The following is a 17,285-nucleotide window of genomic DNA, read 5'->3' on the forward strand; positions in this document are numbered from 1 at the left end:
ATTCTTGTATAAATAAATAAAATCTTTAAAAAAAAGATTTATTTTTATTTTGCATACAAGAACTGGGGTATAGACCAGAGATGTAGGGGGTGAGAAGATTTATCAGAGACAGAGTGGGGAGCAGAACAGGCATAGCTACTTAAATCCCCTGTCTGTCTCGCTGAGGGGAGCAGCGGGTGAAACAGGAGAAGTCTGCTGCACCATGTGTGTTAGCTCCGTGGCCTGGCTGGGGTGGAACTCACTCCCAGCTGCTGGCAATATCTTCATAGCACTGAGACTTTAACCCCTGCACCACCAGGGAGGCCCCTATGAAAAGAATTCTTAAAAAATAAAGATTGACATTTGTCCCCAAGTGTTGAGTTGATTAAAAAAAAGTCTTCAACACAAAACTTTTTCAATTTAATGAGTAGTTGATCTTTTAAGATTTCTTTAATTATAATTTTTGAAATTCTGATTTCATCTTGAAATATATAAAATATGAACTTAAATTTCTGTTTGTTTTTTAAGTATTAATGTCCACAGGAAATGGATGGGCTCATGGAGGCAAGGAAAGCATTCACAGTCAGGAGTTAACAAGAGGATGATAGAACCCAGATATTCCAGCAGAAATTCAGACCTTCTAGTTTCCTCCAAAGCATATTACAGTTGTGATAAATTCACAAACCTATGTATCTTTCATTCACTCATTAAACAAATATTTGGTGAATGCCTATCATATACTAGATACTAATACTAGATACTAATACTAGATACTACATACTAATACTAGTATCTAATACTAGTATCTAATACTAGATACTAATACTAATACTAGATACTAATATTGGAGCTACAGTACAGCAGTGTAAAAAAGAGACAAATTCATTTTCCTTTCTTTCAACTGAGAAAACATTGGTTTATATCACTGTATGGTTTTAGAAGTACCAGTGGCTCACACCCCACTCACTAGCAAACTACCAGTAACTATCCATCAAGCGCAATGAACCTACTTCACCCTTTGCTCTTATCCCCATTCCCCTCTGGAAACCTCAATTCTGCACTCTGAATCCAAATTTTTTTTTTAATTTTGTTTGGGCTGTTCCTTTGTTTTGTTTCTTAAAAAAGAGACATTTTTTAAGGGTGTGCTGGTAAATGTTCAACAACTGACTGGAGGATGAAGAAAGAGAACTTATTTGTAGCAATTATTGCCACAATGTACATATTTTTATCATGACAAATTTCAATCTATTAACCTGACATTATAGGACCTGAAATTGAGAATAAATATGTAAACTGAGTCTTTTTTTTTTTTTTTGGTGGGACCCTCTCCAGCGGCTGCTGAATGAACCAGCGCTGCAGAGGTTGTGGGAACGAGGCTGCCCCACCAGGGGAGGCCCTGTACTCCACTTCTTAAAAAATAAAAAAAAGAGGGCCTCCCCTAGTGGCTCAGCGGTTGAGCACTGGGCTGCGAGGCTGCCCGCAGCCTCTGCAGCATCTGTTCAATCCCTGGCCACCAGCGAGGGTCCCACATGGCACGACAGACCTCTCCTGATGTGCCCGCTGCTCCCCTCAGCAGTGTATTTCGTCAGTCTTCCTGTTCTGTTCCCCGCTGTGGCGCTTGTGAATTCTCTCACCCTCCCATGCTTCTGATTGTACCCAGTGCTTGTATAAATCAATCAATCAATCAATCAATCTTAAAAAAATAAATAAAATAAAAAGAAGAGGGGTGCAGGCCAGAGTCATGGGGAGGGTGGGGGTAAGAAGAGTCACCAGAGAGAGCAGGAAGCAGAACACACAGATATACCGAAATTCACTGCTGAGGGGAGCAGTGGGAGAGACAGGAGAGGTCTGTTGCGCCATGTGGGTTGCTCTCCAGCCAGCTGGGGATCTAACTTGCTCCTCGGAGGGATCGAACTCGAGCCTCAGAGGCCCTGGACAGCTTCACAGTGCTGCGCTCAACCCCCTGTGCCACTAGGAAGGCCCTGTAAGTCGATTCTTATGAGCCTGTGTGAGCGTGCTCCAGCACATCAATGAAATAATCCCCACCTGAGTGATAAAATCATTCAAGCTGGAAGAAAGTAACACATGAAGGATACCAGCTACCATTAATTGCTACAAAAGAGATCAAAGAAAGGCAGGGTGTTGGGTAGGCAGCAAGGAAGGGGCAGCTTTAAATAGGATAGTCAGAAAATACTCAAAATGATTTTTGAGCAAAACCCTTAAGATGGTAAAAACTGGGTTAAGTGGACTTATTAAGAGGAGTATACAAGGAAATGGTTTTTAGGTAGCTACATTGTAAAGACTTGAGTACTAATGTAAGAATTTTGGTTTTTACCGTAAGTGAGATAGGAGACTTTGGGATGAGAAATGGTGGAAGGTCTTCCTTCAAATAACAATAACAGTAGCTTGGAGTAGAGGGATAGTGGAGAATGTAATGAGAAGTGGCAAGATTCCAGATTCATTTTGGGTTTGTCAACAGACTTGACAAGAAGTGTTAAGAAAATGATAATTCCAAAAATTTGTTTGATGCAACTGGAACGATAGAGTTAGTGTTTACTGACTAAAAGAGGGTAATTTTGGAAGAAAGATCAGGGGTTTGATTTGAAATATTAGTTTGATATGCTTATGAGACATCAAGGCAGAGATGCAGACAGAGCAGGAAGAGTATGTGAGTGTCGTTTTAGGGAGAGGTTGGGGTTGGAGATGTAACTATGGGAGCATTCAAGACATTGACATTTAAAATATTAGGACTTGGGCCTCCCTGGTGGCATAGCGGTTGAACGCTGGGTTGCGAGGCTGCCTGCAGCCTCTGCAGCGCCAGTTCGATCCTGGCCGCCGGGCAAGGGTCCCACATGGCGCTCAGACCTCCCCTGCTGTGCCTGCTGCTCCCCCCAGCAGTGTACTTCGTCAGTCTGCCTGCTCTGCTCTCTCCCCTCTGGCTCTGGTGAATTCTCTCACCCTCCCGCGTTTCTGACTGTGCCCAGCTTATATAAATAAATAAAATAAATCTTAAAAAAATAAATAAATAAAACATTAGGACTCAATGGGAGTATCAGAAGGATAAATGCAAATTTATTTAAAATTTATTGCCTTATTAACAGACTAGTATTTCAGTACAGTTCTCAGTGCTCTGTAAACATCAACTCATTTAATTCTCATCACCTTATAAAGTAGTTTATATGAACTTCCACTTGTTTACTAATAAGGAAATTGAAGCACAAAGATTAAGTAACTTGCCCAAAGTCACAAGTAAATATTAGACCTGAAATAGTAAATATTAGACCTGAGATTTCTAACAAAGATTGTGTAAATTCTTGTAAGAAGAGAAATTTATCTAAAAGCTTGAGGCTTCCAACACTTCACACAAATCAGATCAGTACAATCATTACATGTAACACATTTTACTTTCCCATTGAAATTCTACCTATGCTCAGAGAGAATAGATATACCATGTTTTCTTTCCCTTTATACTTTCCAAATTTTCTATATTAAAGCTATATTATGTCTAGAATCAGAAGGATTACATTAAAACAATGGATGCCAAAGATTTTAAATTTTATTTCGTGGGTTCAATATTCTCTGTTTACAGCACAGTTCAATAAGTTATAATGAGAAGCATTACAGAAAAACGGAATTCTCCACTTGTGGTATTACATAGTTACCATATAATTCATTTCCCAAGGAACTATTCCTGAGAATGAAAAGGAACACCATTACATAACTATGTAAGTATAGTCTTCCCCAGTACCTTCTATCTTAAGAATAAGAGTTTGTATGAACATAGGAGATAAGAATCTGGTCCACACAATACGACCAACCATTGTCACTGCCTTCTTATTGTCCACTGTAGGCTAAATATACCTTTATATGTCATTATTGTGATTTTGCTTTCTTACTAACTACATGTTAGTACTGGGCAAGAGAAAAACTGAGCACCACTCATATGTTGTTATATGTGGGTAACAGACATAGTTCACTTAGGGCTCAGCAGTACAAAAAAAAATTAACACTGACTTCAACTATTTTGATAATTAGAGCCTCATTTCAAGGATTTGAAAATAAATATTAAAAATACTGATTGAAATAATTTTACACAGCGATTACTGTATTTATAATCATTAAAATTAATTTTCTTTATTCTTATTCTAAGTGGAAAAGAAAAGATATCTAAGTATCCACTTCTACTTCTTAAGCTACTTTTAATATTATATAATTGCTAACTTGGTGTGGAATATATACAAGATGGAATGCAAAATGGAAATACAAGGGAATATACTGTACCTTGTTTTACCTGTAAGGAACACACACCTGACAAAAGGCAATTTTCACATCCAAGATTGGTTCACTGCAGTAGTACAATAAATGGAGGCTCATAAATACCTATAGAAAAAGGAGAGAATCATGAATTTCCAAATCACCTAATTATTCATTATTTAATAGTATAAGCTTTAATATAATTTGTGTTTTACACAGGTATCATATACATTCAGCATAATTCTTCTCCAGACAAGTATGAGGTACTCCCACAAATTGTAAATTTTTAATAATATAAGGTTAAAATTTAAAAATGCCCTATCTTCTATAATCAATATTAATTATAAATATTAGATGCAAGAAAGTAAATATAACTAATAAATTACATACAGGCGATTATAAAACACTTTCAGCTCTAAAAATCTATTTTTTAAACTCAAATATATGCTCAAGATGATAAATAAAAAGATGTTTATTGTTGTATAAAGTGTGTATTTGATAAAATGTAATTTATAAGAGAATTATGTACAGAACTTGGAGCAGTATATTACAGTCTATCTACAGTATTAGCACAAATTTTCAAATGTGATATTAAATGGGGGAAAAAGCAAGTTTCAAAAGAGTATAAAGATACCATATTATTAACATAAATGTTTCAATGTATAAAATGGTAATACATAATGTCCTCGTATAACCATACAAAATTAGACTAAAGAAAAATGGGTATTATATAAACATTTGTTTAGTCTTTGCAGCAAGTACAAAGATTTCAATTATATTACTTTCATTATGTTTGGAATATTGTGTAATTTTGCAGTTTTGAGAAGATAAAAATCATGCAATGGTGGGAATGCCAAATTAGTTACTGGGTATTATTTGGGAATATAAAGGCAGTAGTAGCACTAAAATCCAATTGAAATCTTGTTCAGTTCAATTGAACATATTTTGTTTAATTTTATTGTGTGAAAGTCACAATTATGTAAGATTAAACAATTTAAAAACCATGACTGACACAAGGTTTCTGTTCCTGGCTATATGAATGATTAGATATTCCAAACATCAATCTCAGTATAAAACTGTTGGAAAAGTTAGATTGAATAGAGTATCTTTTAAAATTCGAGGCTGAATTGTCACTAAAATACAAGAAAAATTCTGAAGTTGAAAACAATGAGAAATAATCCATGCAGAGAAGTGAATGAGTTGTGTCACCACTTGTCCCCAGGCCATCTGCTGATGTCTAAAGACTGGAAATTTAGTTTTTAAAAGGCATGTGGGGAATATAGGAAACAAAGCTTAGAACCTATCTATGGTGAACGTCACAGTGGAAAATTAAATAAAGTTTACTATGGGAAGTTTTAAACAAACTTTAGAAGCAAAACAGGACCAGTGGAAAGGTCCAAAAGCAAGAAAAAAAAGTTTTACAATGGAACATATGCAGATTTTTACATTCTAAAGAAGAATGAAATTACAAAAATAAATTATAAATTTCTGAAGAACAAAAATTTGTTATTGGGGTATTTGTCTGGGAGGCGGGGCAAGGGCAGGTAGAAAGGGATCCACTCTCCACAAGATCAGGGTTTATTATAAAGTTATAGAAAATAAAACTAGATGAGGTTGATGCAGAAATTGACTTAATATAACAAAAACCAGGAACAGATTATGTATACATATATGTATATACATATGTGTATGTATATTGTATGTATGTATATCTGTATATATACATGTGTGTAGACACATATACAGATATGTGTGAGTATAGACATATATACATGAACTGATTATGTCAAAATCTGTATCACAGATATTTATAGAGAGAAGAAAATATACATTAAATCATGCTGAGACAATTGGTTGTGCGTATGAGAATGTAGGAACTGGGGGAGAAAGCCCATCTCTATTGCAACACAATTCTCTATCAGTCTTATATTTCTGCATGTCTTGCAAATAGAAGCTCTGGCTGCCTTTATTTCAGATATTCTTTTCAAGGATGGTTATACAGGAAACAACCTTAGAAAACAATGATAATATTTCCATTCAGAGCAAAGGGCAGGTCTAGTTATTCTCTATAATATAACAAGGAGTCCCTCTTGGGCAAAAGTAAAACTTGTTTGCTACCCATTAAAAAAGATGTGGGTTCTCAAAGCTGGGGGTTGTCTTCCATAGTGTAACTCACTGTAGGTATAGTAGTCACCAGATATTCTTAGATCACTCTGTTTTTTAGTGGGGTCCAAGGAACTGGCATGAATGTTGATATTTTAATTGTGAGTAACAAAGACATATTTGACCCAGGATTCTTGTGCCTTCTACCAGCATGCACGAACTTGTGGTAGGCTAATTTGTTAGCTTGCACATAAAATAACATCTTTTTATACATCTTTATTACATTTCTTTTTATTAAAAGATATATGGAATAAAAAATAGATACAAATTTAACAAAGATATTGAAATATACATAAAAAGAGAAAAATCCAGAATATATATAGAGTTCTTTAAAAACAAAAAGAAAAATACAAAGAACCCAATAGAAAAGTAGGCAAAATCATATAAGACATGTAGAAAAATAAGTATTAAAAGGCATATATATATATAAATTAAAACCACAATGAAGTATTTGTTATTCCCACCACTTTGTTAAAATTTAAGTGGATGATAATATTCAATATTTTCAAAGTGGTTGATCAATGGGAATATCCATACACTACTGTTATTTTTGGCAATTGGAACAAATCAATTTAAGCAGAAAATAGTATGTGTCAAATAATAAATTTCTGCATGGTGTATCACCCAAAAATTATACTTCTATATTTATTCTTAGAGAAAATCCTATGTTTTTCTACCAGGACATATAAAATATTCAATAGAATATTTTTATATATTTAAAAGACATACAAGACATTTTTTTATCCAAAGGATAAACAAATATGGAGCACAGGGAGTTCCTTGTTTTCTTCCCAAGAGGGTCATCTAACAGTGAGAGGGACTCTCACCCTGAGAGTACCACAGTTTCGAGAAAATCTGGAATACCCCTTGGCCATGACATTCTTCCAAAATATAGAGCAAACAATTATTGAAATTATATGGAACAACAAAACACCCTGAAAGCCAAAGCAATGCTTACAAAAGTGAAAAGGAAAGGAAGCATCACATCCCAGACATCAAACCATACTATGCAGCTATAGTAATCAAAACAGTATGGTAGAGGACTAAAAACAGGCACATAGAACCAATACTAGAATTGAAATCCCCAAGTAAACCCACAATTATGGTGGTCAGGGACCACCAATTAAGGCAAAGGACTCAAAGGTATACATTGGCGAAAGAAAAGTCTCTTCAATAAATGGTCTTAGGAAAACTAAACAGAAACATGTAAAAAACTGAAACTAGAACACTACCCCATACATAAAATTTGCCTTAAAATAGATTAAAGACATGAATGGAGGACATGAAGCCATAATATCTTTATGAAAACATTGACAAAATCTCCATGACATTGGATTCAGTGATCTCTGTGAGAACACTGCTATTATGGCAAGGGAAACAAAACCAAAAATAAGTAAGACTACATCAAACTAAAAAGCTTCTGAACAATGAAAGTAACTAAAACAAAAAGACACCCTACTGAATGGGAGAAGATATCTGCCCACCATAATTCAACAAGAGCCTAATATCAAAGAACTATAAAAGGCTCATACAGCTCAAAAAAAATTCAAATAATCTAACCCAAAATTGGTCAGAAGAACTAACCAAATGCTTCTCCAATATCACCTCACACCTGAATGAGAATGGCCTATACCAAAAAGACAGAAACAACAAGTTTTGGCAAGGGTATGGAGGAAAAAAGGAACCCTCCTACACCATAACTGGGAAGGTAGAATGTTCCATCCTCTATGAAAAAGAGTATGGAGGTTTCTCAAAATATTAAAAATAGATATGCCACATTATCCAGCAATTCTATCCATAGGAATTTTCCAGAAGAATGAAAACACACAAATTTGAAAGGCTATATCTATACCTATGTTCAATGTAGCACAACTTACAATAGCCAAGTTATGGAAACAACCTAAGTGCTCAATGACAGATAAGTGGATAAAGAAGATGTGTTACATATCCACAATGGAATACTACTCAGCTATTAAAATATATATGAACTCTGACCATTTGCAACAACATGGATGGAAGTAGAGGGGATATTGCTAAATGAAATAAGTCAGAAAGACAAGTAGCACATCGTTTCACACATATGTGGACTATTGAAAAACAAAGCAAATGGTTAGGGGGAAAAAAACCTTACTAAAAACAAACCCTAAACATTTGACAATAGAATTGATGTTAACAGCAGAGAACAGGGAAGGTAGAGTAAAATGTGGAGAGGAGCTCAAAGGACCCTGGTGGAGCCTTATGGGTGCTTTGATGTGGATGCAATGTGGTAACATACATCTGAAGAGCTATGAACCTGTGCTTTCAGCATCATATACAGTGTTGCAAAACAACATTTATTCAGTGTAAACAAAAGAAAAAAGACATGCAAGACTGAAAAAGAACATCTTTGTAATAAATTAATAATACAAGAAGTTACAACTGGAAAAAAATAAAGATTCCTGGAAAGAACAATGAACTACTAAGTTGTGGTATATCAATATAGTAGACTATCATATAGCAATGAAATGACTGACATGTTTAAATGACAAAATCCATACATATCTTAAACAAATGAACTCATGGTGAATTCCATAAAATTCTAAAATTTGAACAATTAAACAACACATTATTTAAAAATACTTTTTTACTCTGATAAAACAACACTGGAAAGCAAAAGAATAAAAAACTGCAACATTCAGAAGTCTGGAACGCTATCCTGGGGCTGGGAAGAACTCCTCTGGGAAGAGGCATACAGGGGTTTCCAAAAGCATTATTTATGTCAACTTCTAGAATCATGCATGTTTATTTCATTATTATACTTTTTAAACCCTACATTTATGAAATATATACTATTTGATGTGTCCAATATTTCATAACAGAGAAGGCTGAAGTGATTCAAGAAGTAATGGTCTTGGGCCTCCTTGGTTGCACAGGGGTTAAGCATAGCACCATGAAGCTAACTGCAGCCTCTGCAGCACAAGTTTGATCCCCAGCCAAGAGCTGACCCACATGGCACAGCAGACCTCTTGTCTCTCCTGCTGCTCCCCTCCGCAGTGTGTATCAGTCGGTCTGCCTGTTCTGTTCCCCACACTCTGTCTCTGGTGAATCCTCTTGCTTGCCCGCACCCCCGCACCTCTAGCCTATACCCCAGTTCTTGTATGCATAAATAAATAAATCTTTGGGAAAAAAAGAAGTGAAGGTTTTCATTCTTTTGAGGGGCATTACTGTGTATTCATGGATATCTTGAACCAAGATTTTCATAATGTCCACTACCACCAAGTGATATTGAGGAAACATGTTGAAAAATGTAAAGCAAGAAATAGAAGGAAGTGTGTACTTGACGATAACATTACCCTTTCTATAGTAAGAAATCCTGCAACATTTTTTCACTTTTACACATTCTGTTGTATGAGAAAAGAAATGTTTTATAGGAAAAAAATCAATGAGCAAAATACAGTCAGTAAATAAATGCAAAGCAAAGCAATAAAAAAGAGGCAATTTACCCCTTAAATTTCAATCTAAGATTATTCTGTTGCATTTTCATGTGACTTATGTATAAATTTTGGCAGTTACCTCTACTTCATTTTTCAATTTAGTTTTGATTTTAAGATATAATTTACACAGCAAAAAGCACGTTAAGTGTACAGCTTGATGAGTTTTGACAAGAGCATATGTCCATATAACTCACATTACAGTGAAGATAAAGAATAATCTGAAAACTCTTTGTGCCCTTTTCCAGACACTACTCCCCAACACTCAGGAAAAAAAAGTTCTGTCTTCTTTCACAATAGATTAAGGTTTTCTTATCCCAGAATTCATAAAAGTGAAATTATACAGTATTTCTCCTTTTATGTTGGCTTCTTTTGCTGAGTGAAATGCTTTTATTATTCATCTATGTTGGCAAATCAGTGATTGTTCTTGCTATATTAGATATATAATAGATTTTTTACCCATTCTATATTTAGATATTTGAGATATTTCCATTTTTGATATTAATAATGCTGCGTGAAACTTATGCACATTTATTTTGGTATAAATATTCTTTTTAATTTCTCTTGGGGAAAATACCTAGAGGAGGAGTTATTATTGGACCATGGTAGAGAGATATGTTTAACTTGCGAAAAACTGCCTGTGGACACATTCTCTAGCCAATCCTGTCCTGCAGTGATGTATGAAAATTCAGTTGCTTCACATCCTTGACAACACTTCTTGCTATCAATTTTCTAAATTTTAATAATTTAATGGGCATGTAACAATACTACACTGTGGAAATGTGGATTATTTCATTGTGGAAACATATATTTCAATAGAAAGAAGATGTTTGCTATTTTGACCTAAATGCATTAATACTGTTTACTGTCTCATAGGGAGTATATGAATGAAGTCATTAGAATAGGTTAATCCTGAGGGGTTAGGTTTTTATGGACAAAGCACAGCTTAGGGGAGAGTACCCACAGTGTTTCCTAGAAGTAAAATACAGGTCCTTATAGTTTTTAAAGTCCTGTATAGCGGGCAGGTCAGTAGTGTCTACATTTTACAGGTGAGCAGGCTGAGACTCAGAAATAGCCTTGCTGGTGGTGCAAGGGGTTAAGTCTCAGCACTCTCAAGCTATTGCCAGTCACTGCAACATGAATTCGTTTCCAGGTCAGGGAGCTAATCCACATGGCACAGCAGACCTCTCCTTGCTGCTCCCCCAACAGTGTATTTCAGTATATCAACCTGTTCTGCTCCCCACTCTTTCTCTAGTGAATCCTCTCATCCCCCAAAATCTCTAGCCTACACCCTAGTTCTCAAATGCATAAATTAATTTTAAAAAATCGCTCAGAATCAGCCTAGATTTGAACTCATATGTCCTGATTTCCTATTTTTTTTTCTTTTAGCTCTATTGGTAGAAATGATAGCATTTTCTTCCTCCTTTCTAATCACCATCATATTTCTGTCTTTGCCCTGCCTCAATTCATCTTACAGTCCAAATCAGTAAAACATTTTATAAAACATAAGATTTTTAAAAAATGCTTGAATTTTGACTGAGATTCCATTAGAATCTATACATCATATTGGGAAGAAGAGTAAACAATATTGAGCGTTTTATCCAAAATTATAGTGTATTTCTCATAATATGTAACAAAATCATAGTATTTATTTTGGAATAAGGAGTATTCTTTTTTCTTTCCTTAGTCTTTTCATAGCATTTTGTTGATACTTCTATTATGAATACCTTGCTACAATGTAATTATTTACTCATATGTATATGCATGTTCTTGTAGCCATTTGTTCCATATTACATTATAACCTTCCAAGGAAAATAAATATATTTTATTGATGTTGGCAACCCTAGGGCCTAGGGAAATTATTTTAAAAAAATTTAAAAATGACAGATTTATTAGGAAAAGGAGAAAGAAAAGAGGCAACTGCATAAATACAGGTAGGCAAGAAAGCTGTGTGAGGCTAGGAAAATTCTTAATATACAGTTAATGTTGAGTAAATGTTAGTGAATGAAAGGAGAAACAAATGAAAAAAGGTTTCCTTTTCTAGCACAACTCTAGATATTTTCATTATCTTCTCATCTGGAGGTGTGAATTTTCCATAAATTTGTTGCATCATATCAGGAATGTAGAGTTTGCAAGAGGGGAGGTATGAAAGAACCCAGCTTAGATGATTTAAGAAATGCTACCCAGCAGACCAGACACGCAGGGAGTGCGTCCCTCATAGCCATTTTAGAACAGGGACAGTACTTCAGTAAAGACTGCCTGAAACCAGCAGAAGGCTCCCAGAGGAGCAAAGGTGAGCTGGGAAGTTCGCCCATGCCAGGCCCCTATTGGCCTGCAGTCCCAGCCCAGAGGGGGAGCGGTAACCCACTGCTGGGGCAGACCAGGTGCGCAAGGGAGCATGTCCCCGCATCGGCATTTTAGAACAGGGACCTTTCTTCAGTAAAGACTGCTTGAAACTGACAGATGGCTCCCGGAGGAGCCAGAGGGGAGCAGAGAAGTTCACCCAAGATGCCCGCCAGTCCCAGCAACACAGTGTCCCAATGCATATGGAAAATTAGAAAACAGACAGTAGGGAGTAGAAGAACCACACACAACCTAGCAACTCCTCAGGAAAAAAGCAAACCATGAAAAGAAAACCACACCCCAGATTGCAACGACAGTAACCTGGAAGAACTTCTGAGCCTTCCAGAAAGAGAATTTAAAATTGCCATGATTAAAAAACTGACAGAAGTCATAAACGAAAACAATGAAAAGAGGGAAATAATCAACGATCAGAAGAATGAAATTGAGTCCCTAAAGAGGGAAGTAAAAGAATTCAGGAGATCAAAGAATTAATGCAGGCACTAAAGAATTCTGGGAAAAGCAATGAAAGCAGAATAGATGAAATGGAAGAACGAATAAGTACTCTTGAAGACACAGAAATAAAAAGAACCTAAACAGAAAAGGAAAGAGAAGTACGAAGGAAAAAGAACAAAGAAAGACTTCCAGAACTATCTGACTCCATGAGGAAAGGAAATATAAGAGTTATAGGAATTCCAGAAGGAGAGGAGAGAGATGTAGGAACACAGAAAATATTCCAGGAGATAATTAAAGAGAACTTCCCAAATGTGAAGAATGAGCTGAAAATTAATATACAAGAAGCAAGAAGAACACCAAACTTCCATGACGAAAGGAAAAATGTAGCAAGACACATAATAGTAAAGCTCCCAAGAATCCAGGACAAGGAAAAAATAATCAAGCTGACAAGAGGGAAGAAACATAACATTCAAAGGGAAACCAATCAGGCTGACATCAGACTTCTCCAAAGAAACACTAAGGGCAAGGAGAGAGTGGAGGGACAAAGTCAACAGACTCCAAGAAAACAGATGCCAACCAAGAATACGCTATTCCGCAAAGCTCTCCTTCCTCTATAAAGAAAGAATAAGGACCTTCCCAGTCAAACAGAAACTCTGGAATTTCATTATGACTAAACCCCCACTCCAAAAAATACTACAAGGTGTCCTAAAGCCAGAACCTCAGAGGGACGAATAACAACAAAAGAAGGCAAAAAAAATGTTATTAAAACAATAAATAAATAAAATCAAAGGAAAGACGAACACAATGGCAAATACAGATGCTAACATATCAATATTAACTCTAAATGTAAATGGACGAAACTCTTCAATAAAAAGACAGAGTCACAGGCTGGATTAAGAAACAAAACCCGACCTTTAGCTGTCTCCAGGAAACACTTTTAGCTACAAAAGATAAAAATAGACTCAAAGGTAAAGGATGGAAAACAATCCTACAAGCAAATGGACCAAAAAAGAAAGCAGGAACAGCTATACTTATATCAGATAAAAGAGATTTCAAACTCAAAAAGATAAAAAGAGACCCCAACGGTCACTACATTATGATCAAGGGGACAATGTTTCAAGAAGAAATAACACTCATTAACATATATTCACCAAACGAAGGAGCACCAAAATATATCAGAGAACTATTGTCATCTCTGAAAACAGACATCAGAGAAAACACATACGTAGTGGGAGACTTCAACACACCACTATCAACAATGGATAGATCAACAAGACAAAAAATAAGTAAAGACACTAAAGCTCTAAATAAGGATCTAGAGTGCTTGGGCTTAACAGACATCTATAGAACACTAAACCCAAAAAAATCTGAGTACACATTTTTCTCAAGCGCACACGGATCATTCTCCAGGATTGATCACATACTGGGACACAAGACAAACATCAACAGATACACCAAGATTGAAATCATACCAACCATCTTTTCTGACCATGAAGGCATCAAACTAGAAATAAACCATAAAAAGAAGGCAAGGAACTTTCCTACCTCATGGAGATTGAAAACCACACTTCTGGAAGACCACTGAACTAACGAGGAGATCAAAGAAGAAATTAAAAAATTCTTTGAATTGAATGACAAGGAGGACACCAATTTCCTAAATGTATGGGATGCAGCAAAAGCAGTAATAAGAGGAAAATACATAGCAAAAGAGGCTCACATCAAGAAACAAGAAAGAACTCAAAGAAACAACCTAATCTCGAAGCTCAAAGATCTAGAAAAAGAACAACAAAAAAACCCCAAAACCAGTAGAAGAAAAGAAATAATAAAAACCAAAGCAGAAATAAATGAAATTGAAACTAAAAAAACAATCGAAAGGATCAATGAAACCAAGAGCTGGTTCTTCGAAAAAATAAATATAATAGACAAACCCCTAGCCAGGCTCACAAAGGAAAAAAGGGAGAAAGCACAAATAAACAGGATCATAAATGAAAGAGGAGAAATCACAATGCACACAGCAGAAATCAAAAGAATAATCAGTAACTATTATGAACAGTTATATGGAAACAAGTTCAACAATCTAGAGGAGATGGACAAATTCCAACAACTCCACAATTACCCAAAGCTAGATAAGGAAGAAACAGAACACCTAAACAGACCAATTACAAGCAGCAAAATTGAAATGGTAATCAAAAACCTCCCCAAAAACAAAAGCCCAGGACCTGATGGATTTACAAATGAATTCTACCAAACATTCAGAGACAAATATGTGCCTATCCTTCACAAACTCTTCCAAAAAATTGAGAAGGAAGGGACAATACCAAACATGTTCTATGGAGCCAACATTACCCTAATACCAAAACCGAACATGGACAACACAAAAAAAGAAAACTACAGGCCAATCTCCCTAATGAACACTGATGCAAAAATCCTCAATAAAATTTTAGCTATCAGAATCCAACAATGTATCCATAAGATAATTCACCACGACCAAGTAGGATTCATTCCAGGGACACAAGGATGGTTCAACATCCGAAAATCAAGCAACGTTATCCAACACATCAAGAAAAAGAAATATAAAAACCATATGATAATATCAATAGATGCTGAGAAAGCTTTTGACAAAGTGCAACACCCATTCATGATAAAAACCCTTGAAATTTTTGGGATACAAGGAACATACCTCAACATCATAAAGGCCATATATGACAAGCCAACAGCCAGTATCATTCTCAATGGTGAAAAGCTGAAAGCATTTCCATTAAGATCTGGAACAAGACAAGGATGTCCACTCTCACCACTGCTTTTCAATATAATACTGGAAGTCCTTGCCAGAGCAATAAGACAAGAGAAAGACATACAAGGAATCCAAACAAGAAAAGAAGAAGTCAAACTATCACTATTTGCAGATGATATGATAATATACATAGAGAACCCCAAAAACTCCACAGAAAAACTAATTCAACTCATCAATCAGTTCCGTAAGGTGGCAGGATGCAAAATCAACACGCAAAAGTCAGTAGCCTTCCTATACACAAACAATAAATCTGAAGAAGAAGAAATTAAAAAAAACCCATCCCTTTTGTTATTATTATTGTTTACAATAGCTAAGCTTTGGAAACAACCCAAATGCCAAAAATTGATGACTGGATCAAGAAGATGTGATACATATACACCATGGAATATTACTCAGCATTCAAAAAAGATAAACACATTCAATTTGCAGCAACATAGATGGCTCTGGAAGGGATCATGCTCAGCGAAATAAGCCCGAAAGGAAAAAAAAAAAAAATCAGATGGTCTCACTCATAGCAGGAATCTAGAAAACTTAAATAAGAGACCAGGAAAATGAATAACTATAAGAAAGTGAAAATCAAAATCAACAAACAACTATGAACCAGAGACACTATATGGGGGTTGGGGGGCAGGGAGGGAAGGGATTGGGGTCAAAATAAGGGGGTTGCAATTGTATCAGGAATATAAAAATAAAATTTATTTAAAAAATAAATAAATAATAAATAAATAAATAAAAATAAAATCTTAAAAAAAAAAAAAAAGAAAGAAATGCTACCCAACAGGGCTTTTTTAGTTCTGCACTGCTGAACTGGGCATGTTGGAAATAATAACATCCAACCCACACCTGAAATGAACAATGTATTTTAATTTTTAATGAATGAATAATCTTGCTATGAATAACAAGCATCCTGACCTTTCTTGGTTTATTTCATAAAAGACTCCAAATGTAGCAACATGACTAAGTCACTAACTCACTACAGAACTTTCTCATTACACAAAAACATTAGTGAAATCATGTCCCGTATGTTCAGTATCCCAGTGAATTATAGAAAACTAATTTGGCAATTACATATCCTGATAGCATGGCAGAGGGCATTTAGCACAACTGTGTAAAAATAAACCAGTGACCAGGGCATTTTCTCAATACATCTAAAGTGGAAATGGTGACAACACTTGGTGCAAATAGGACCCATGAGCAGCTTGAAAAGAGAGGATAATAATTTGGAGAGGAGAACTTAGGACTTTCAATTACTGGTTGCTTTTCAAGGAAAAGCCCTACATGTATATTCCTTACTCTGTACTATACTGAACTTTTCCTCATTACATGCCTATATGAGTTAATGGTTACTCTGAGCAAAACAGTGAGCCAGTTTTATGAACGAGAAACACTTAAGAATTCATTAGGTTGAAATAGTGCATAGTAGTTACTTTAAAAAATATTAACTATGATGTGTTTTGATAACTTAGATCAATAAAAATTTTGTGAGATATACAAACTAAACCTCCCATGGTGGTGCCTCCCATGGTGGTGCAGGCAGTTGAGCGCCGCGCTGTGAAGATGTCTGCAGCCTCTGCAGTGCCAGTTCGACCCCGGCCAGCCAGCGAGGGTCCCTCATGGCACTGCAGACCTCTCCTGTCTCACCCGCTGCTCCCCTCAGCAGCGGTCTGCCTGTTCTGTTCCCCGCTCTGTCTCTGGTGAATCCTCTCACCCTCCCGTGGAGCTGGCTTGTACCCCAGTTCTTGTATAAATAAATTAATTTTTAAAAAATTAAAAATAGAAAAAAATAAACCACAGGAAATTTGAGAAGTTTCATAAATGCAAAATATCAC

The 17,285-nt window shown here is 35.7% G+C and overlaps 1 protein-coding gene across 21 annotated transcripts in view; it reads right to left on the bottom strand.

Annotated features, from left to right (window-relative positions):
* Positions 1 to 17,285, bottom strand: part of MAPK10 (mitogen-activated protein kinase 10) — a 438,482-nt gene that overhangs the window by 147,947 nt on the left and 273,250 nt on the right. For 20 of the 21 annotated variants that reach the window (XM_054688437.1, XM_054688436.1, XM_054688435.1 and 17 more), the window contains one exon: positions 4,288 to 4,359. In XM_054688437.1, coding sequence (XP_054544412.1) covers positions 4,288 to 4,359 — 72 coding nt within the window. Of the gene's footprint in view, positions 1 to 4,260; positions 4,360 to 17,285 lie in introns of those variants that run through there. The other variant, XM_037530742.1, reaches the window with a different exon arrangement.

This window comes from Talpa occidentalis, unplaced genomic scaffold (genome assembly GCF_014898055.3).
Source record: "Talpa occidentalis isolate TD23 unplaced genomic scaffold, MPIMG_talOcc4v2.1 talOcc4.6, whole genome shotgun sequence".
Classification (NCBI taxonomy): domain Eukaryota; kingdom Metazoa; phylum Chordata; class Mammalia; order Eulipotyphla; family Talpidae; genus Talpa; species Talpa occidentalis.